The 22,549-nt window shown below is 32.2% G+C and overlaps 1 protein-coding gene across 2 annotated transcripts in view; it reads left to right on the plus strand.

Moving 5' to 3' along the window:
• The window catches only part of LOC129983799 (homeobox protein extradenticle-like), a 307,248-nt gene extending 285,103 nt beyond the window's left edge, over positions 1–22,145 (plus strand). The window contains exons 7-9 of one of the 2 annotated variants that reach the window (XM_056093436.1): positions 10,793–10,980; positions 18,834–18,935; positions 20,281–22,145. In XM_056093436.1, coding sequence (XP_055949411.1) covers positions 10,793–10,980; positions 18,834–18,935; positions 20,281–20,301 — 311 coding nt within the window. In that variant the 3' untranslated portion in view covers positions 20,302–22,145. Of the gene's footprint in view, positions 1–10,792; positions 10,981–18,833; positions 18,951–20,280 lie in introns of both variants that reach the window. The other variant, XM_056093437.1, reaches the window with a different exon arrangement.
• Positions 22,146–22,549: the final 404 nt, after the last annotated feature.

A 22,549-nucleotide genomic window follows, 5' to 3' on the forward strand; every position in this document is an offset into this window, starting at 1 on the left:
TTAAATATATTTTTATGACGTAGCCAAAATTGGAGAAAATTGTTTTAAGAAATCAAAATGGAAGTGGTAACTTGTGCCGCTTAATCTATACATAAAAAGTTAAGAAAAAAAAACTTTAGGCAGTTTTTAAATAAATCCAAATTGAATCGTTGATTTCATTCAAGGAAATAGAGTTGCATAAAAGGTCGAAAAGAAAAATTTCAGAATGGAATTTTACGATCTAGATAGAACTTCTAGTTTTGAAGATTCTATCAGCATTTTATATTTAAAATTGCATTGTTCAGTGACGTCATATATGTATGGGTAGCCTCAGTATTACAAAACTGTAGTTGCATAACTGTAATAAAGAGAGTAGAATAAATAAATCATTAGCTGTCAATGTGTGTTTAAATTTCTATGCACATTGGGTATGTAATATGTAACAACGATTCTCCCACCTTCTTACCTGCCCCCCCCCCATTATTTTAATACGAAAATGGGAGTTTACTTGGGAGACTCTTCTATTTAAAAGTTTGTTCCTCCCTTTTTAAAATGGAAAGCGCTATTTTTTTTTACCCCCGATCCTTGCTCTTATTTTACTTGTTTATATAATCGAACTATAAATAATCTCTTTAACAACTCGAAAGAAATTTGATAAAAAAATTTATAATTAATTGCTTTTTCAATATCGAAGTTACTAGTTGTTGTGATTGTATTTATTCTTTAGAATTTAGTTTGAATGGCATTTGCTATGCATTATTTTGCCCTGAAATTAGATTATTTGACAAATCGTCTGAGATTATTTCATTATGAAGTTGTTCTGAAATCCATTTACGAAACTGGCATACGTTAGCAGTTGCGTTAACAATGCATTGAATATCGATAACAGTATGTTCGTAAAAATACTCTAGCGAAATCTATCCCTTGTGGAAAGGCGGGGTGTTGAGTCGTCATAAAGCGCAAGTATCCTGTCCACACTCTTTGGGAGGATGAATGGAAGAGGGGGGGATGAACAGAATCGCTTGCTATGACATTACCTGCCTTTTCTATTTTGAACGGTCTGCTCGCACGAGGTGAAAGGCGATGTACATACAATAAGGCGAGTGAGAAAGACAAGTACATGTTCATGCATGTGTGTGTGTTGGTGGGGGAAAGGGGGTAGTGGAGAAAATCGAAAACGAAATAAAAACCTATTTAACTGGGCAAGTGGAGGGTGGGGAGGGATAGGATAGAGGGGGCATGAGCTAGAGATAAAGAAAGAAAAAGTCAAGGGAGTGACCCGCAATCGCGTCGGCCCGTCGTTTTCATCAGTATAATGGGTTCTGTTCTGTAGATAGCTTTGAATTGTTAGGGGGGGGGAGGCTCTTTCTGCTTGATTGCAGAGCCCTGAGCCATAGGCGTCGCCTTCCACCGGCCAAGCCGATAATGACGTATGCCGAGGGGGGACCCACCCAACGCAACATAACCCCCCTTCCCCATCCATCCTTCTGCTTAGGCCTAGTCGAGCGTTGTGCTCTTCCCAGGGTTGGTTTAAATATTTCGCTCGCTATGTTTGGACACCGTGTTACGCACGAGGACAGTATACACCTCTTGTATTTTATGCCTGCAGTTCTAAAATAATGAAGATTAATCTACCGAAACCCCAAAATGCGATGATTTTCACAAAACATGCGAGATAAAACGGTACTGTTTCAGCGAATGTTTTAACCATCTGTCCATAGTAATTCAGAATTTGAAGATTCGATTTGTAATTTCGAAATCAAAATAATTTAATTATTTTGATAGTTTTAGTAGTTATTTTGAAGACGATTCCTTTCAATTAATAAGGGTAATTTTAAAATTCCTTCTAAATTTTGCTGTATCGTAAGTTTAAAATAAGGGAATAATTATATTTGTATTTTGGACATTGCTTATATCAATATTGGAGAGCATTTTCTCTTTGATGGTTCAGCCTGGTGATTGTGAATGCTGCTTTTATTACCAGGTGACAGTTAAAATTACATTACATTTCGTGTCCATCTTTTTCCCCCCTTCCTTCCAAGGAAAACAGCGAGAATGTTAGAAAATAATTACTTTCATCAAGAATAATGCCCTTTCACTTCGAATTCATTCAAGAAATAACTCTTTGTCGAAATACCAGGGGGAAAAAATGGTTGTAGTTTTCTTGAGTATTCTTTTTTTTTTTAATTATATGGTAGGAAGATTATAAATTATTTTTTACTCAAGTGAATATTTTGAGATTTGATACAAATTCCAATAAAGTATTTTTTATAATAGCGTAGTGAGGCATTGAATATGTTTGATTTGGTTCCCTTTCAGAAATTTGTGTATTTTTTTCAAATGAGTTGGAAATGTAAAGTTACCTATCAAGTCAGGTGTGGGGGGGGGGGGGGCGTGTATTTCCAACTAGGTTAACTGCCTGGAACTTCTCGATTAGTCAGGAATCGCAGGCAAAATTTTTAAAATTTTAAGAATTTTTTTTAAAATGTTGATGTTAATTATGAAATAAATTTAAAAAAATATTAATTCTATGAATTATAAAATGTAATGACTTCTAATATTTTTTCAAGCATAATTAGATTCCTATCTAATTTCAATAAGATCACTTGGTTATTACAGTATTTATAGATACCAAACATCTGATTAATAGCATTGTGTAAAAAGATAAATGCTATTCAATCGCGAATCATAATAATATGAATAAAAGCATATATTTTTACGAAATTACTGAAATAATAATAATAATAAAAAAAAGAATACTAAAATTAAATTGACAAACTACTGGAACCTCATATAGTATGCTCTGTCTAGAGTCTGAAGTGCCGAAATGCGTCATTGTATTTAAATGTAAGAGTAAAACAAATGCATTTGGGAGCAAGGTGCTATTTTAAAAAAGGGGAGGAGTTTGAAACAAAAACAGCATAGGAGTCGATTATATCGACACAAAGGGATAAAAAAAAAAATTATTATTTGGAAAGAGAATGTTCGGAAGAATTCTTCACATGTAAAGATGATTGATTTTTTTCTGATATTAAATAACTACTTAATTTATATAAAGCGTTTGAATTAAAATAAAATAAACAGTATCGCATAACGGTACATATTACATACAGTTATTGCATTAAATTTTATTTATTTGATTTTCTGTTCTTGATAAGAAATTAGAAAGATTTTATCCATATTTCTAAATTATTCCACTTTTTCGAAATATTTAACACCTTTAGATTAAAAAGGGGATGGGAGCTGTTGAATTATATTGATTTAACCTTACATTTTCAAGAGAGGGCAAAATTCGGCTGTGCTATGGCCATTGTTTACTTTTTAAAAAAAATGTAAGTAAAGAAATTTTGTAATCATATAATTTTCAAAGGGAAAAAAATCTTATTCATCTCATTTACACGATGCATTGAACATTATAATCACATTTATACTGAATTTTGGGACACACGTTAGTGACCTATGAAATGATTAGAGCATTGTGGGATCGACCCCTCCCGACCAACCCACTATGAAATCTGATTGTATTGTAAGCCGAAATTCCCTGCACCCTTATTTCTGTCTCGTCGCAATTTGATTGGCCGAGGGCGAAGTATCACTGTAATTTCCAACGTCATAATAGGAGCCTCAAATATGATTGGTCTGCGATTCCCAAGTGTGTGTAAAATAGCTCAGAAAATGGGAAAAAGGGTATAAAATACTTTTTTTTACCATCTTTTTTCCTCCATTCTATTTTGCGTTAGATTCTCATTTTATACTTTTGCCTGCCTTTTCTGGTTCAGTTTTCATTCTCAACTTTAATTTCTTCAGGCCTGAAATGATATGATTATTTGACAAATGACTTGGATCGAATTACTTTTTCAGAAGGGAAAAGGTCGTATTTATTAAAGATAACTTATCGTGGACGTTTTGGTTAATGTCATGTTGTGGTTTGGGTTTACGAAGTTGCATTGAAATGTTGTTTGGCGTTAAATGTCTGTGCACTGGTATTTCTAATGAAGTATTTAGGTTTGCAAATTTCATAATAATGCATGGCAAAGATTTTACGAAATTTTCGATGAATAAAATAAGTGAGGTAGAATTGGCGGGAAACCCAAAAATAGTTTAATAATGATATTTGGAGCTTATTTAAATTTGTTTTTTGTATTCCCATTTTGTCGTTGAAAGTATATAAGAAGCGCAGACTAATATGAATAAGTTAACTCTCTTTACCTGTCCTCTGATAATTTATTTCATGACTTCAATTCCTTTGAAATTATTTCTTTTAAAACACATTTTTGTAAGTTTTTGAAACTAGGAAGCTTTAAAGGACTAAAAATATTACGATCTCCAATAACCCAAATCAAACTCTAATAGATCATGTATAATGGGTTGTAATTTTATTATTCAATATAAAATAGAAAATGCATTTGTTTTTATTTCCTCTTGATAAGTTTATTACAGGAAAACTTGAATTCGATTATCATTTCCGTTTTTTATTTTAAAATTGTCTTTCTTATATGAAGTTATTCTTAGTACTGAAATATTCTAATAACAAGTTAGTAATACGTTAGTTAACCTCCCTGACCTTAGTTACTTAATTTTTACAAGTAATAAAAAACTAAATTTACTTAAATTAACAAGTACAAACATATAGAGTTTTTGAACTTATTTTATAGAAATGAAATATTCTATGTATGTATTAATGAAAATATGCTGCATCTGAATAATTATTTTGAGTTATATATGAGCGTCTGAAAAGCTTAAACGTTAGATATTTCTGACATGTTAGGCTAGTTTGTTGTATAGGAGAAATTATAAATCTGTGTTACCGGCATGCACTCATTTTTGAATTCGAGGTTGAAGTTGGCGTGTTAAATCGAAATAGGAGATAGTCTACTGCAAATGAGATTCAGGTATTTAGTTAATTCTTTGGTTGGCGACATTTCTCTGACCCCCTTGGCGAGTGGGTTGTCATTGCTGCAGCCCTGGGTGCGATCCTACGCTAAGCATCCACGGAATTTAATATTAGTGGCTGGTTACTTGGGGCTGAGCAAGATGGGAAGCTGTAGCCGGCTAGCTTAGCAGCATTCTTTTGTTTTTATTACCTTGCGTTCCCCTTTGCCGGATGGGGGGCGGAATTTTCGCGCGCATTCCTCGCAAGTTCTGCTGCCGAGGAAAACTTTTGCTTTTCTTCTTTCTTCCTTTTATACATTTTTTTTTCTCCACCAGCAGCACTCTTGGATGCTTTCTCGCTAATTATATCGAAAGTGAATCCCCCTCTATTGCCAACTTCTCTCTTTCTGTACGTAAAAGTGGATGGGGGGGGGCGGTTTGCACGCACTCTCACCTTTTGCATTTTGTTTGTTGTCGCCAAATTTTTTGAAAAACGCAACCGGGAAAAAGTAGGAAGAGGTTTTGGAATGCTGCAATTGTATTTGTGAGGCAAAAGATTTTTGACGAAAACTACGAATTTTACCGTTACCTCTTTTCTCTTTTTGTTACTCTTATGGTTGTGTTTTGGCGCGAAATGGAAATACTTAAGATATTATCTGAAGGGGGAGGGGGAAGAGCAGGTAAGCGGGTAGAGAGATTTTCTTCGTTTCCGAATGAAGGTAGAAAAAGAAATGATTGATTCATTCTTTTCGGGAAAGGAATGTTATTGCCTTTCAAATTCTTTTACCCAAAGCGCAATAGAAACGGAATAATTGAAGTAATTTTTATAAAAATCGTCTTCGTTACTAAGCTTGCAGAAGGGGACTTATTAAATTAACGTCAGACGAATTAAAAATCCTTATTACTCTTCGAAAAATTCTTAATTTCATTTTTTGGTACGTGGCAGTTCTTACTTGCTGATTTTTAGGAATCGATTGCAAGATTTTGTATTAGAAGTACTCATTTTCTCAGTAATATAGTATAGTAATTTATTTGATATAGAATGTAAACAGAATGTGCTGTTTTCTATGGAAATTACATTAGCGGTCGGAAATTTTAGATATTTCAACTATATAATTTAAATAAGCCAAAACCCGTTACGTTTTTCTGAAGGAAATTGTCTCGTGATATATATTTTCGAAACTGTTAACGTTTTATTTACAATTTGGGTTTGATTTTTTCTTTTAATTTAGATAATCTATATATTTACAAAACACTAGACTTTATGACTTAGAAATCGCTTTTGTTACTTAATGGTCGAATGGAAACAGTCAAATGGAAACAAATACGTTTAAACAACTGTACTTATTCAGCGCTTAGCTCCAGAATATTTGTAATAAATTGCAAAATATTATTACAAATATTCTGGAGAGAACTGGGCGTGTCTACAAGAACTGTTCAGTCAAAAGAAATTTGTAAAATAAATAAATAAAAAAATAGGCGTCAAACAGAAAGTATAATCCAGTATGAAAATAGGCTTAACCATCGCCAAATGTTTAATACTTGCTATTTACTTATGGGAATTGATGACCACATCTTCCAAAATTATTATTTTACAAAAATGATTTTTACTTTATCTTGAAACTCCGAAAATTACCTATTTATCAATTTCATTTATGTACATTTTTCTTTATTTTTAATAACATTTTTAAATACAATATACAATTTGTAACTATAATAAATTGAAATTAAAGTTTCGATCTTATATTGCTTGTAAAACAAGGCTTTGCCAATGATCCTCTAACAAAGTAAGATATTTAATATTCGATTTATTTCGAACATAATCACGCTATTTGAACGAAATACCTAACATGGCAGTCAAGAGTATCTCTAGCTCTACTTTCAATTGTATAATGAAATTAAATTTTATGCATCATAGTATTTCATCCCTTGCTTTTGTCAGTGTGAAAATGAAACCCTTCTTTGGCTATTAATTCCAAAATAAGATTTTCGCTTTTGCTTTTATTTTATAATATATGCATTAAAAAAATATGCACCCATTGTGATAAGTAGCACGTTGAGTCTATTAAATTCATATTTTTTTTTTAGTTAAATCAAATAACAAGCTCTTTTTTTTTTTTTTTAATGCACTTCATATTCATAGTTTAACAACCTAAAAAGTCAATCTGAGCGAGCAAGTTGATTACCAGAGGCGGCTAGTTAAGTATATCCATTTTAAAACAATAGCATATAGCTTTTTGAAATAATTTACATTTTCATTTGCTTGATATCAGTTTTAATACTAGACTTCAGATTCATACTAAAGATGACATTTATAAAAGCATAGGATTTCTTATTTTTATTATTTTTTGTCACTTAATACTCATATAACGTGCTAATCTATTTAAACAATTTATTATGTTCACTTTTGATTTTTCATTAATTTTGTTTAATTTCCTTACAGTTTTCAAATATTTATTCTACCACATTTTATCATTGTTTTAAAATTATTTTATATAGATAATGTGGTTTTTCCTGCCGTGTATTATTCCTTAGCGTGTGCATTTAAAGTCGCTTAAAGAGGTGATTTTATGAATGGAATTACTTGATTTATCGTTGGTGAGGGGAAAAAGAGAGAGAGAGAGAGAGAGAGAGAGCATATTGTCGCCTTGTTTCTTATCGCATAAACCATCATTAAAAATGAAATAATCAATTTCCCTTTATTTATTGCGAATATTTGTTTCCCAAATTGTCTGACTAATCGCAAATATTAAACCAACTGCTAAAAATACTGATTTTTAAGCTAAGCATTTTATTTCATAACCAAATTTTTGTGCCACTTCCATCCATGAAGGCTAATGAAATGGCTCAAAATTCGTACAAAAAAAAATTGAAAAAAAAATTACCATTCTATTTTGTTTTCTGTCGAATTCAAACCGAAGCAATAAATAACTTTATACATATCTTGACATTTCTGAATAAATTCATCATGCTTTCATTTTGATGCAAACCAACTGGTCGTAGAAAGAGGGGAAATAAGAACGTGAAATAAGAAAAAGTATGCCGCAACAAATGCGCACAAATTGCTTTACCAGTCTTAGAAATGCAAAAATTAGGGAAGGGTATGCGTGAAAAAATTCATTCCATTTGTGAAAATCCCAAATTGACATTTATTAACCTTTAGAAATTCCCACTTCTCGTGCTTTTTTTTTCTTGCTGAGTGAGAGAACGTCTTTTAAAAACGAGATGCCAGAGGAGGTTGCTTTTGTAGGGGAACCCGTCTGCTAGACAAACAAGTGCGAGTTGATTATTATCTAATATTCAAATTAAGGGTGGAAGTGAGAGGGGGGAGGGGGATCGAAGAAAACACAATGATGAAAAGAATTTTAATACGGAGTCGAAGTGCTTCCACAATGTGGAGTTGAGAATAATACCACTTTGGACAGAGAAGGGCTTCTGCTGTCTGTAGAAAAGGCAGGGAATTCGAGGTGTCGCCATTTCGTCAAATGAATTTGTCTTGAATTTTCTTATTTCCTCAGCCGGAATTTTCTTTTTATTTATTCATTTACTTTTATTTAACATCATTTTTAAGCAAATTCATGGCTTTTTAAATGGAACTCGCTTGTTGACATTTTTTTTTTTTTCGCTTTTTAAAAAATGTTTCTTTCATTTTAATATTTGTGCGTATCAAAACCCTATAACATTATCTATACAATGATAGTAACAATGATTTAATATAATAATTATTGGTACCCTATCATTCTTGATATTCCTACTCTACTAAAAAGTGGCTTAACCTATAGTTTCTTAATTAGGTAGATTCCTATAGGAAGGCTATATATTGCAATAATTTTCATGACAAGACTTCAGGAAGATTTCTTCACCGATCATGGTCCCTAGAACTCAAAAAGACCCTTCGTTCAAAAGTTTATATTATAATATGCTCATGTTATCTTATAAACATGCTTGCTCATGTTATCTTATAAGCATGCTTGCTCATGTTATCTTATAAACAAGATAAATAGAGTAATTTTGTTTGGATTTTAACTAGCTTGGAATATGTTGTCAGAAATGTAAAAATCTCTGACGAGTTCGTAAATGGCTCATCTATCTCAAAGGGGTGGAAAATTTTCATTTCTGCATAATTTTCTTATTATTAAAGATAGAAAAATAAATGCAATTAATCAAATTAGGGCCTCATTAAAACGAATAACTTTAGTATTCAAAGTTTATCGATAACTACAATTATCTTAGAAGTCAGCCGCTGAAAAGTGATTTTCGCGCCCTACTTTTGACTGTTTCTAACATTAACAATGTATGTTGTCAGATAGTTTAACTCAGATATAAAGGAATCCACCTTTGCCTTCCAGCTTGCCGATAGGTTTCCCCCCTTTCCCCGTCCTAGGCGGAAAAAATAAGAATACCATTGAAATTTCGGAAGTTTTCATAGTGTCTTTTGCTTTTATATTTCAATATTTTTTTCAATACTTTCATTATAAAATACTTATCAAAATTCAAAAATTTTATAGAAATGTCAGAATATTTATTTTAAATCGGATTTTTTTCCTCCTGTTTATTGTTTAAAAAATAAGATTTAAAAAATTCCATTTAGATGCTGTAGATTAATTTTAATTCAATTGCCTAGCAAGGAACTTCGTGTAATTTGAGTAGCAACCGTTTTAAATTAACTGTTTGAGTTACCCTTATGTCCCAGTTGAAATCTTGTACCATTTAAAAAAAAGTACCGAAGGGTTTTTTTTCCTGTATCTCTCTCCCCTCTTTCTTTTTTAACCATAGGAGTGACCCATTTTATTATGAATCCAAATCTTTGGAGAATAAAATCTTCGTTTCCTGCTCCTGGGGAATATAGATTTGGAGAGGGAGGGGGACAAAACTGAATAAGAAAACTAGATGGGGGGGGGCTTGAAGGCATGGGCCAATTTCTTAAGCGAAGGGGCATGGAATCGCTATGTATAATAAATAAAAATGTTTTCCTAATGAGAAAAAGCGGAATCTTCTTTTTGTCGTTTTAATCTGCTAAATTGTTGGAGTCCCCTTGTGCACCAGGGAAGAGGATAGACGGGTGACAAGGGCATTAGTCAGTCTGTCCGTCTTTGCAGGGAGGGATTCCTTGGCGTCGTCCGAGAGGGCGGGGGGATAGACAAGGGCAGGAGGCATATAAAAAGCATTGAAAGAAAAGCACCCTCTTGGCTTTCTTTGAAATTAAACTTTCGAAAGTGCCCAAAGAGTTTGCATATTGACACAGTGCTCTGGAGAGCCTCGACGATTTTTCGTCGCCTCTTGACGGCTGCCGGTAAATCAAAGTTCACCAGGTCTTATACTCAATTATATACTCATTAGCACAGACTTTCTATTGAGTAGTTAGATTTATTAATAAAATCCTATCCATTAAAAGCTTAAAATGTTTGCTGAAATTTCGGATATTTGTTATATTCTCTCTTTATATCTCGAATAACTTAGAGGTTTAAATGAGGACTCTTTTATATTAATTCCTGTTCTCAAAGATAAACAGCTTAGTTTGTAGTAGTTTTGGGAGAATCCTATTGTATCTTTTTACTATTCACACCTTACCCTTCCGGCTGGAGTAATGAATGGACCATTGTGGACCACAATATTTTCAAATGAAGCAAGTTATTTTTTTTTGGGGGGGGGGGGAATTTTACAACTACATTAACAAAAAGTGAATGCATTTTTTTGTAAAGTCATCAATCGACAATTATTCTGCCTGCTGTATAGTATTTTCAGGTATCTTGACTGCTCAGATAGGCGCTTAAAATATTGTTAGCTCAACTTGAAAAAAAAAAAAAAAAAAGAAGAAGAAGAAGAAATTACACAATAAATTAGCATTGAAAGCAACTTAAATAGAATATTTATGAGTAAAAATTATTTTTAAAAAATGCATTTGTCATAGCAAATATTGATTATCTGTTCTTTGTTTCAGATTACATCAACGATTGTTACTCCCCTCCCTCAGCGGCTGGTTCCTCCCCATACAGTCTGGCGCCTTCTTCACAGGGCCAGATGATCAGTCCACCTCCCGGTTCGGGCACCCCTCAAGATTCCATGTACAATATGAGCATGAATGGCGGCGACTCCTACTCTTCGATGGGAGCGAATGTTCAGTCACAGGTAAATGTCACACCTTTAAAAAAATTTTTATTATTTTTATCAGAACGTGTATGGTATTAGAAATGATAATGCCACATGATATGTGTACTAAGATGGTTGGTTATCTATTTAATGTAACAAAATGCAAATTTTCGTCAGTTGCCTAGCCAGATACTCTTATGTCTTTAACTATTTAAAGGATATATTTCTAATTGTGCATCGAAATAAACCCCTGTGGCGCTATCGGGAATGCTGTATAAACGAACGATATTTGGTGGATTAGAATATATGATTGAAAATTGAGTTAACCTTAACTAAACATGAATTCAATAAAAATGATTCCGAGTAATTAATTTTATTCCAAAAAAATGAATTTCTATCAATTTTTCTGCTGTTTAATTATTAAACAGAGAAATTCTATAGCCCCCACCCCTTTATGTTCCCTGTAAAATCAGCCTTTCTGAAGAGTTCTAATTTTTTAAAGTTCTCATTTTAAAAATACTTGTTAAAACTGCGTTAAATTCATTATCTTTGGTACAATAAATTTTTAAACTGATCCTAAGGAAAAGTATTTAATTCAAAGTTGTCACTATGAAAAAAGGGTATAATTTCGGTTCGTTTGTATTTTTCATATTTCCAGGAAGTAATCTTTAAAAGGTTGGTTCATTAATTGAAGATATAAATCTTTAAGTGATTCATCGATATTTATTTATAGTTATAATTGTAGAGGAATAGGCAATAATATCGGTTTTTACCTGAGTTTGTTAAAATAAGATTACGCCCTCTGCATTTAAAAGATTCGTTGAACTTTATACCAACGCAGCGCTTCTAAATGCTATGTAGACTCGGAAAATATGTTCTGGCATCGTGCAGAGTTCAAAAGTTAAATCAAAGATCCTGTCTTGGGAATGGTTTCTTACTCTGTGTTTAGAAACCATAGCTCCTTGAACCTTCCACCTCTACCTTGTTTAAAACGAAGTTCACTTTTCTCATCACATTGGGAGATGGTGATTTCTGGTGTTTATTTTCTTCTTCTTCTATTTCTTTTTTCTTAATAACGGACCCATGGCCAAAGACAAGCGGATGGGGGGAGGGGGAAATTCATTGAAGTTAAATGGACAATCACTCCAGCCTCTTAGAATTTCCAATTGTTTTCCCAGGAGTTATTTTAACATTATTTCTATGCACTAAAAATTCTGGGAAAATCGTGTGCTTTTTAAAAAAAGTATTTAGAGGGTTTATTAATTTTCTATCAATTTGAAACGATGGGAAAAAAACCATTGCTTAAAATTATTGTATCAGTATTTTATCTTGAATAAAAAGGTATGCAACCTGACAATCTAGCCCTAAAGGTTTGGCACGTTTATTTGTTATCTGATTCTGAAAAAGGAATGACGGTTAAGAGTCAAAATAATTATTTACAAGCAGGTACAGGAATAGATTAACAGCCCCTCCCCGCCCATTTAAACATTCTAAAATATTTGTATAATAAAATGACGCTTCATCAAATATACTTCCAATATAATGTGAAATTGGTATATTTCACATTATATTGGAAGTATTTTTTTATTCTTAACACTTAAAAACACCCATCGATTGTGGGCTCAAATTATGTGAAGATTGAATTTTAGTTCTACTATTATCTGTTAGAATTCAGTTTAATTTAAGTCTAATGTTTAAGAATGGTTGAGAATTGTGAAGAGATCGGTGCTATCTAATGTAATCAAATGTTTCCATAGATATTTTTTCGTCAAGTGAAAAAAAAAATTAAATTAATTCCCTTATTTATTCCCCCCCCCCATTTAAAATCCTACTATCCATTATTTGCGTAACTGATGTAACTTGTTTCTTTTCACAGATAATTAAAGAGAATCTAAAGAAAAAGGCTTTTGAAAGGCAACAAAGTGCGATTACTCTTGATTTCGGTTGTAATTAAATACCAGAGCAACCAATGTTTCAGGGCACTTTTTTCCCCTTTTCAAAATCGAATTAGAGCTCATCTTTTAACGACCATTTAACGCGAAACGGTGATAAATTAGGGAAAACAAGAGCATATAATAACATTATTTTATTTATCGTTTTAGGAAAAATAAGTTTTTAGCAACATTTCACTTGGGGAACCAAAAAAAAAAAAAGGCATAAAAGGGACCTAAAAGTTGCGCTTTGAAAAGCAGTATAGAGAGATGGGGGGGGGGGGGGGGGAGAGAAAAGAAAAAGAAAGCGTTCCACACACACTAAAAATTGAATCAAAGCAGCCATTTTATCGAAAAGACAGGCGCAGACGAGAATTTAAGAAAATGAGACCTGAAGTTTCGTTAGAGAAGGTGGCAGCGGAAAGAAAGGAAAGTGGCTTTAAAAAAAGGAAGAAAAGAAATAGAATGGCTGCAGAAACAACTAGTTAAACAACAAGCCAAGTAAGAAGGATAAAAATATATAGATATAAATCGAAGTAAAAATAAAACTAGAAAAGGTGGAAAAAGTAACAAAACTCTTTTGAGAGCGTGGTAGTGAAAACTGCTTTTGGCATAGCTCGTTATAAAAGACGCGAGTTAGGACAAATAAGGAAGCCTAATTTGAAAAGACTGCCTTCTTCAAAGCACCAGTACAAAAGAAAAAAAAAAATCCATATATATAGATATATAGAAACGGGTACAGAAAAATCTTTTGGTCAACGTACTTTTTTTTTTCTTTTGCTAGAGAAAGAAAAGAAAAAGCAAATAAAAAAAAGCCTGGCTAAACACGCTTCTAATTCAATAACGGCACAGGTTCGGTTGTATAAAGAATGGAGGGTGTGCGGGGGTTAGGAAGTGGATATACGTAATTTTGGGAAGAAGTTGGGGGTAGGTGGACCTTTTTTTTTTCTATACTTCTGCTATAGGGGATAAAAGGGAAAACGCAAGCTGGCTTCTCCTAAACAAGATTACTGGGATACTAATGAGAACAGAGATGGCCACTTAAGCATTTGGCGCTACTGCCGCAACTTTTGGAGGAAAAAGAAGAAAAAAAAATCAAATAATAATAAAAAAAGATGCTGCTTTTCATTCCTATTTTTTCCCCTCGTTTCCTAGTACGCGTATATTAAGGATCCACACCAAGAATGTGAGAATGCTCATCTTCAGACTCCTTTCCCAGAATTTTTTCCTTTCTCGGAAATTTTCTTGTATTTTGCTCGGATGTATAGTTTGCTGTTAAATTTTAAGATTCAGCAATATCTGGTTCAAACAATAGCTTTTTGTTTATATAGTAGAAATTCTCTGAAGATTAAATACCTCAATATACTCTTGAGCGCTCAAAATAAAATACAAATGCTCTTTTGGGATATAGGAAAATTATGTTTTATTCTAGCAATTTTACATTCATGGTAAATAAATGCTGTTAAATATCCCCGTTATTTTATCTGATAAAAATCGTCCTAATTTTTTTAATGTTGTTTCATGTTTTTCGTCTGAAAACCTTCATACAGGAATCCTAACCAATTTTTTTTCTACGTATTTAGAAAACATTTAAACTTTTATTTTGACGATTATTTTCTTAATATTTTTAATAAATACTATTTAGATCATTTCAAGTTGTTCTAGGAATCTCACAATAAAGTTAAAAGATAGTGAAAATAATTTTGATATAGCAATATAATTTAGAATTTCTTATTTGACGAGTATATTGCGGTGAATAATTTTTACGTAATTCATTTATTTTACATTTATTAAAGAAAATGATGATTCCAAAAGGATTAAATTAGCATCGTACACAACAGATTGCAGTGAATCATTATTTTTAAAAATAGTTAATTATTTTGCTATTTGAAAATCGATTTTAAAAACCGCGGTTCATAATTTTGATTGCCACAACATTGAGATTGTTAACAATGAGTTTTTTTTTTTTTTTTTTTTTTTTTTTTTGTAACTAAGGTGCAGTTTAAAAACTTTTTTCAGATGAAGAATTGAGGAATATTTATTATGAGTTTAAACTTAATGAAGTGCAGAAATGTTGATTTTGTGACGTAATTTGGTTTGTTTCGGTAAAACGTATAATCTGTAATGAGTTAAACTATGGAAGATAAATACTCTCAAATCAGTGGTTGGTCAGTGGCTCGTGAACCATGGGTCAGATTGAGGACTTTCTTAGTAAAAGCCAGCGCTAGAGTACTTTAATTAAATGAAGAACAATATATAATTTAACCTATATAATTTAAGTTTTAAAAAATGTGGCTCTCAAAAGAGATTTCAATCGTTGAATTGTTGATAATTGGCTCTGTTGACTAATGAGTTAGCCGACCATAAGTAAAAGCATGAATGGTTGAATATTAAAAAAATTTCTGTTATTAGTATTTCATATTTGCTGTACATCGAAGTTAATATTTTCTTAAAGTATTTGTGAAAGACAAATTTGAATTCAAACTTCTGTTGACAAAGAAGATTTTACTCGACACTTCGCTGCTTAAGCTAATTTTGTTTAATTAATTTCGATTATTTGTAGAGTAAGGTACCCTTATTTTATGTTCACAATTTTTTTCTCTCTCTTTGAGGGGTGGAGACAGGCAATTTCTTCAAATTTATCTGATTGATTTACCCCCTCCCCCAAAATGGGGGGGGGACTAGGTCTTTAATTGAAAACAAAGACGGAAGAAACTAAAACAGTGTACACATTTCTATCGACAAATAGGCCTGGATCGGACACGTGGAAATCGATGAGAATCGAGTAGCCATCAGCTTCACTTCTTTTCACTTCTCCACCCCAGAACGTCGCCGTCCGACTTTCTTTAATTACTCATTGGGCATGTCACCAGCTGAACTGGGAATGTGGGGTAGAGGAAGGGAGGGAGGGGGAATTAAATGAAATAAAATAAAATGATAAAGAAAAAGCACCGTAAGAAAATGGGAATCCAGTAAAGTGAGTAAAAGAAAGGAGGGAAGAAATGTTTTGGGTTGTTGCAATTGAATTTAGCTGCTGTAGTTCTCACTTTAACTGGATTTCGTTCTTGCCTGACAAGGCAGTTAACGAATTTGTGACGCCGCCACTTGCCCAGGATCTGCTGCTCACAAATTAGGCCGCCTATAGGCCTTGTCGCTTCTTCCACAGCCTAATGTCCGTCTTCGTCCGTGATTTAATTATAGCCTTTTCCATCTTGCGCGTTTCTTTTTTCTATTTATTTATTTGTCAGTGTTGAAATTGTGGTTCGAATTCTGTGTTGCTTGTTCCTTCCTTCTGGAACTAGGAATTGGCTTATCACTTTGTCTAGGCTCAAATTTCCGATATTCGAGACACGGAGTGAATTCGAATTCGCTAAGCATGACATATGAGTGGAAATCGCGTTCTTTTTCTTTCTGTTTTTGTATGCGTTGCAGAATGGATGCCTTACTAGGTTCTGTACGCTGTATTTCTTTGCTTTTTCTCCCCCCCCCTTACCAGGTTGTTATTGCTTAATGGTTCTATATACATTTTGCTTTATTGCTGGATAAAATTTGCTTCAGCAGATATGTACTGTATTCGTTTTACATGATGGATCTTTAAAAATTGAATTTCCGTTGACTGGAGTAGTGTTTTAAAAGCACCCCCCTCCCCTCCCCAAGAATTATCAATCAAAATTTCGTGTTGTGTTTATCCTTGAATTGGTTATCGTCGCCTGCCTGGTTCGCTGGGAGTGTTAGTCGTATTTCATTTAAATCTTGTTTGTGTAACTTGCTATTCATGATTCATTTTTTAAAATATCAAATTAATTGTGTAAACCGTATTATTTTAATTCCTGTACGCGATTCTGTTTATAGTATAAATGAACCTTCCAAATAGAATCATCTCGTTACTTCATAGTCTTATTAATAGCGTGATTTTGCAGATGATTATTTTCTAATTCCAAGTTGTCTGTCATGATATTGTGGACACTTTTTTCTTTCTTGTGTAATTTCTTCCTTAGCTTCCAAGGCTAGAATAAAAGCGCGCTGTTAAATGTTTTGATGAAACGATTTTAATTTTAATGATTTCAAAATATAATTAAAATTTTATAAAAATGAATATCCCCATGACATGCGCATTCTCATTCTTCCAAGTATGTTAATATCTCAGAAAGTCAATCAATCGGCCCGTGAGAGACCAAAGCACACATATTCACCTGTATTATTATTATTGTTATTAAAGATTAAGAATTTTCTTATTTAATATTATATTTTCTGAGCGAATTCTATTAGTATAAATTATATATATTGGTTAATTGAAAGTGATAGAAATTTGAAGGGGTGGGAGAACCGACCTGTGAATGAAATTGTCTGAAGAAATTAACAATATTGTAATGTCTGCATGAATAATTCTATAATGCGGTTGTCATTAAATTTTACGCCACAAAATTAATGCTAAAAACTTTTTAATTTGAGGGGAAATGACAAAAATTTCTATTGTGATCTGAAAAATTTCAAATATATATTATTGTATATTCTGTATTTCCCAATTAATTCTGAAAGTGTACTATTAATACACCTGTGTACAATATCGCCTTAAACATCTCCATTTCTAGCTAAATGCAACCCTTATACTTTTTTTTTTTAAGGACACTCGAATCATTAAATCATCCATATATTGATTTTATGTTCATATTTGACTGAAACACATTTTCAATCAATACATTTTGTTCAGATAAGCCGCGTCTTTACAATTACACCTTTTAATGGAACAGGCAATACCGATGACTTAAGATACAGCCAGCCGAATGTAATATTCGTAAGTGTTTATGCGAATCATCCACAATAAATAAATAAATAAATAAAGTACCGATAAAAAGATTTATAAAAGAAAGAAAAAAAGTCTTCTCTTTAGTGTAACCACGGCACGAAATTAGTTGGCGAGGGAAGAAAAGGAGGTGGGGTGGAGAAAAAAAAAAAGAGGCAACCACCGAAGTTCTTTTCAAGTAAAAAGAACACTTTTTTTAGTAAGTTCCAAAGAAAAGCTAAAGTGCAAGGTAATGATGACAAAGAATAAATAAATAAGGGACAAAAAAATAAGAATAAAAAAAATAAAAAGTCGAGCCAAAGAAGCTCAGGATATACTTAGGGAAAAACTTCATTGGAGGATAAGTGTGAGCCATTAAGTAGATTAACGAGGTAGGGTAAATAACACAAGGGTAAAAAAAAATACCAAAAAAATCTTCTCACACTTAAATCTAAAAAGCAAAAAGCACACCGTCACTAAGGGATAAGTGAAAAAGCGACACTTCGGTTTACGGGAAGAAAAAGGGGGGGGGAGTACGCAAGGGGGTGAAACGGTTTTTATTAGTAGGTGGAAAGTTTTTCAAGAAAACTACTTTTTTTTCTCTCTTTCCTTCATCTCAAAGCAGCAGCATAATGTTTGTTAAATCATCGACACGCGTGTTTTTGTCGCAGTTTTTGACAAATTGTTCCGATAGTGTTATAGAAATGCGGATGACATAAAACCACGGGAAAAGAGGAAGGAGGCAGTCTTTTCTTCTTTAAATCTCAGCATGATTTTTTTTTTTAAAGTTATTCACGGTTAAATTTCAACTACAGGCCATTGGATTGGTTAACCGTCTGTAGGATCTTAAGAAAAAAAGTTGGCTCTACATAAAGTTTTCGAACTAAAGCAAATTGCTGAAGTCCTGCCTGCCTATTGCCAATGTTTCATAAAATAATAGGATTTAATGAATTGTTAAAAAACATTAATTATTAAGTAATGGACACTGCAATGTTATCTAAATAGGTCCCACTTTTTATAAAATATGAAAGTAATGGAGGTTTTGCTCAATGATTTATAAAAACGGCGTATATTTTATTTTGGATTCACTATAATTTAATTTTATTTCTATTATATCAAATCATAATTTAATGCATCGATATTTTCTTCGCTTGTGGTAAAAGATGTTTACATTTCAGGCGAATGCCCTGAGGCACGTGATCTCCCAGACGGCAGGTTATGCCGATGGTCTACCGCCCCAGTCCTCCGCATCCATGTACGACCCTGCAGGCATGCATCAGGTGCGTATATAACAGGTATCTTGCTCCGGTTCACTTTTTTTACTTCTTATTTCATAGATCGATTATCTCCTTAAAATTTTTGTTTTTGTGTGTACATGCATGCTTGCGCCTTTGTATAACAGTTGGCAGTTTTGAACCACAGATTCTGTAGAAAGTATTCAATGCCCAAATGAAGATCATTTCTAGCTATCCTTCTTTTTAAGTCTGAAGATATTGTTTAGTTGAATTAATTAGAATCATGCCATTAATTTTCTTCAGGGTCCACAAAGTATTTCATATTTAATACTCTGCTTAAAATTGACATCTCTTTAATTAAATTAAATGCCGGTGTATGAACTCGAGGGTGGATTTCTTATTATACCAAAATGGAGCACTAGCAGAGCACCTAGTATATAAATATGTAAGAAATATGAATACTATGAATTACGAAATATTAGGGTAATATAATTATTACCATTTATTATCATGTATATCAGAAATCCGAATAAATATAATATTGTTAAATAAATATAATTATGTTAAATATTGTGCAGTTATGGGTCATAATAAATAAATATTATCTATGTATCTTTGCAAAGGTATAGAAGAAGAAGAAAAAAAAATAGGTTAGCATGTTGATTGAATTAAAAATGTCTTTAAATGGGAAGCTAAATTGGTGAATTTATGAAAACTAGGCTAGGGCTGCAAAATACAGAAATCGTCTGAGTGCGAACTGATGTTTGTTTAATGTGAAGATTTGTTGACTTGATGAAGTGTCATATGGTCTTAAGCGCTAAATGAAAGAAAAGTTGAAATTTTAAAGTCTTAATTTCATCATGAAAACGTAGCTCTCTTCTGGTTATGCAAACATACTTTCATTTCACATAAAATCAATCATTGAAAAGGAAGAATCTTCTTAACTTGTGACCGATATTTACCATCCACGGATCAAGATATACATTGAGGGGAAACTTAAACATCGTTTTATTTTATATAATTATCTATTTATTAAGCCTAGCTCTTTTCGTTTCAAAAATAGAGGAATAAAAATTTTTTTTTTTTTTTTTTTTTTTGCCGTCTAGCTTAGGGGTACTATTGGAACAAATTTTTGTTATGTAGTATATGATTGAAAATATGAATATGGTATTGCACGAAGTTATCGTCTTTTTAGATCTATTGTTTTAATACTAAGTTTTGTTTATTGGTTTATCGCTCTTGGAATATTTTAATGCTTATATGAAATTTCAGTACTAAAGTCGTTATTTTTTTAAATCAAAATTGGCAATTAATGTAATCTAATTGTATTGGAAAAGTCAGGTTTTAATTTCATAATCTCATGATCATTTTTTCTTTTCTTTCTTTGCAGCCTTCTGAGCTTCATCCCTAGTGAAGACGAGAGACTGAGAACATCAGCCAATCGGTGAACAGGGCCCGGCTCAATTTAGCCAATCAGGAAGGACTCAGTACTTCACATAATATACGTTTCAAACAAAATATCTCAGACCTCAGATCATGTTTCATCAAAATAACAAGCTAAACATCTTTTCTTGCACTTTGTCGCACAGAAAAAAATATAAATAAAATGGAGGAACATGCAAAAAAGAAACTGTCGCAGCCAGGAAGCGGAGCAAAGACGTTGTACAGTTATACCTCTGTATTCTAGCGTCGTTCTCTTTCATCTGCATACCATTCGTATTCGCGCAGAACGATTTTAAGTGTACATTTCTTTCTCAGAAAAAACAAGATATCATTGTGATGAATCATCTGTAATTTCAGAACTCTGTACATCAGAATCATAATTCAGCGGTTTTTTTCTTTTTTTTCTTTGTTCGTGTTGTTGTTGTCTTAAGACTCTGTAGCAGTCAGCAAAAAATGTGCACTTTTATATAAATTAATATAAACTGGAGAATAAGTAAAAATGCTTTGTGCTGTATCTTTGAAGAAAAGAAGAGACGAGGACTTTGTGGAGTTGTTTCACATTCGTTCCATTCAATTTCTGATAATTAAACAAATAATAAACTGGAAAAAAAAATGTGGTCGCGATAGTAGCGACCTCTAGCGGAACGCCGTCTGGTGTGCAGTTACAACATTAGATCTTGAATGGCAAGTTTTGCCGTGTGATGCTTTCAAGTTGTTTTTTACATAATATTTCTTAAAAAGGCCCAAAGATTGCTGTTAATCACGTCCATTCGTGTATCAATTTGTTATTCTTGTTTCATCTTTTTATCCCTTTCTTATTTGCCAGTGTATTTCTAGTGATCAACCTATTTAACAGTTCTCAAATACGTTGGTCCGTTCAATTTGTTTTTGAACAAAAGTTGTAAAAAATTCGCTGAAAGTAGCACAGTTCGCGAAACCTTGTTATCATTGTTCTTGAAAACAAATGTCAAACATTCGTAAATTATTAAATATGTGTGATAAGATGTCAGTGAAGCTGAGCTGGATGTTTTCCTTTTAAAAATGTAGTGTAAATTACTTAAATGGAGGTTTTTTACGAAGATTTTTTTTCCTCTTATTTTACTTTTTTTTAAACTAAATATTTAATTTTTAAAAATCAATTTTACATAAATGAAATTTACTGTTTATATGTTTAATTTTATCATTATTATTATAATGCATTTTTACTATTCTCTGTTTTTATTGGATTTTAAATGTAGGGGAAAAACCTTAAAGAATCTTCTGAAACTACTCATTAATTTTGAATTCAAAAATGTAAGCTGTGACTCCAGCTCAGTATAAAATGAATAAAAAGATCCAAGATTTCTTCATATACTTTGTCATTGTAAATTGCTGATTAAGATATCTATCTTAATTTTAATAGTGAGAAATACTATTGAAATCAAAGAACTAAAATCAGAATTTTGAATTAATTATGAAATTTTAATTAAGATGACTTCATTTTAATCGTTTTAGCCATGTGATAAAGTTTCTATTGTACTTAAAGTAAAAGAGTAAAACTTAAAACTTTTCATTTCAAAAACGGAATTGCTGTTTCGTTCTGTGATTTTGTAATCTAAAAAAGTTATTATTTTTTTTTAAGTAAGTTCATTATAAATGTGTTCTGGGCAATTTGTTTTTGAATGTATAATTTACTTTGTATCTTGTCAAAATTACATATCGCGCTGACGAAGATATGCTATTATTCCGGCTATGATCTCGTAGTGTACAATCAATAACAAAAAAAGTTTTGTTTTTAAGAACTTTGCAAACTGCACATATTGTATTGAATAAACAAAATATAAATTATGTTATTCGTTAAAAATCTTGTCTGTGTTTTTATTTCATGACTCTTTGCTTTTTTCCACATATCTATTTTATTCACTGCAATTTAATTTCTTTTAACTAGAAGCAATTAATATCTTAGATTTTATTTTTGTTAATAAAAATGAAAATTAATTTTTATTGCATTTAAAGAAACTTAGTATGATCGTAGATCGACAAAAGATATGCTTATTTCAGTCACATTAATACATTTCAACAAGGTCAGCCAAAATTATTTCGTTTATACAAAAAGATTTTCCCGTAAAGGAAAGCTTGTTGTTTTTGTAAAAAGGTGTGATATTAAAATGGACAGCTTATGATAAGAAAATCGTGATGCGAGAAATGCGAAATAATTTCTTAATTCTTTCACGTCA

Source organism: Argiope bruennichi, chromosome 9, assembly GCF_947563725.1.
Source record: "Argiope bruennichi chromosome 9, qqArgBrue1.1, whole genome shotgun sequence".
Lineage (NCBI taxonomy): Eukaryota > Metazoa > Arthropoda > Arachnida > Araneae > Araneidae > Argiope > Argiope bruennichi.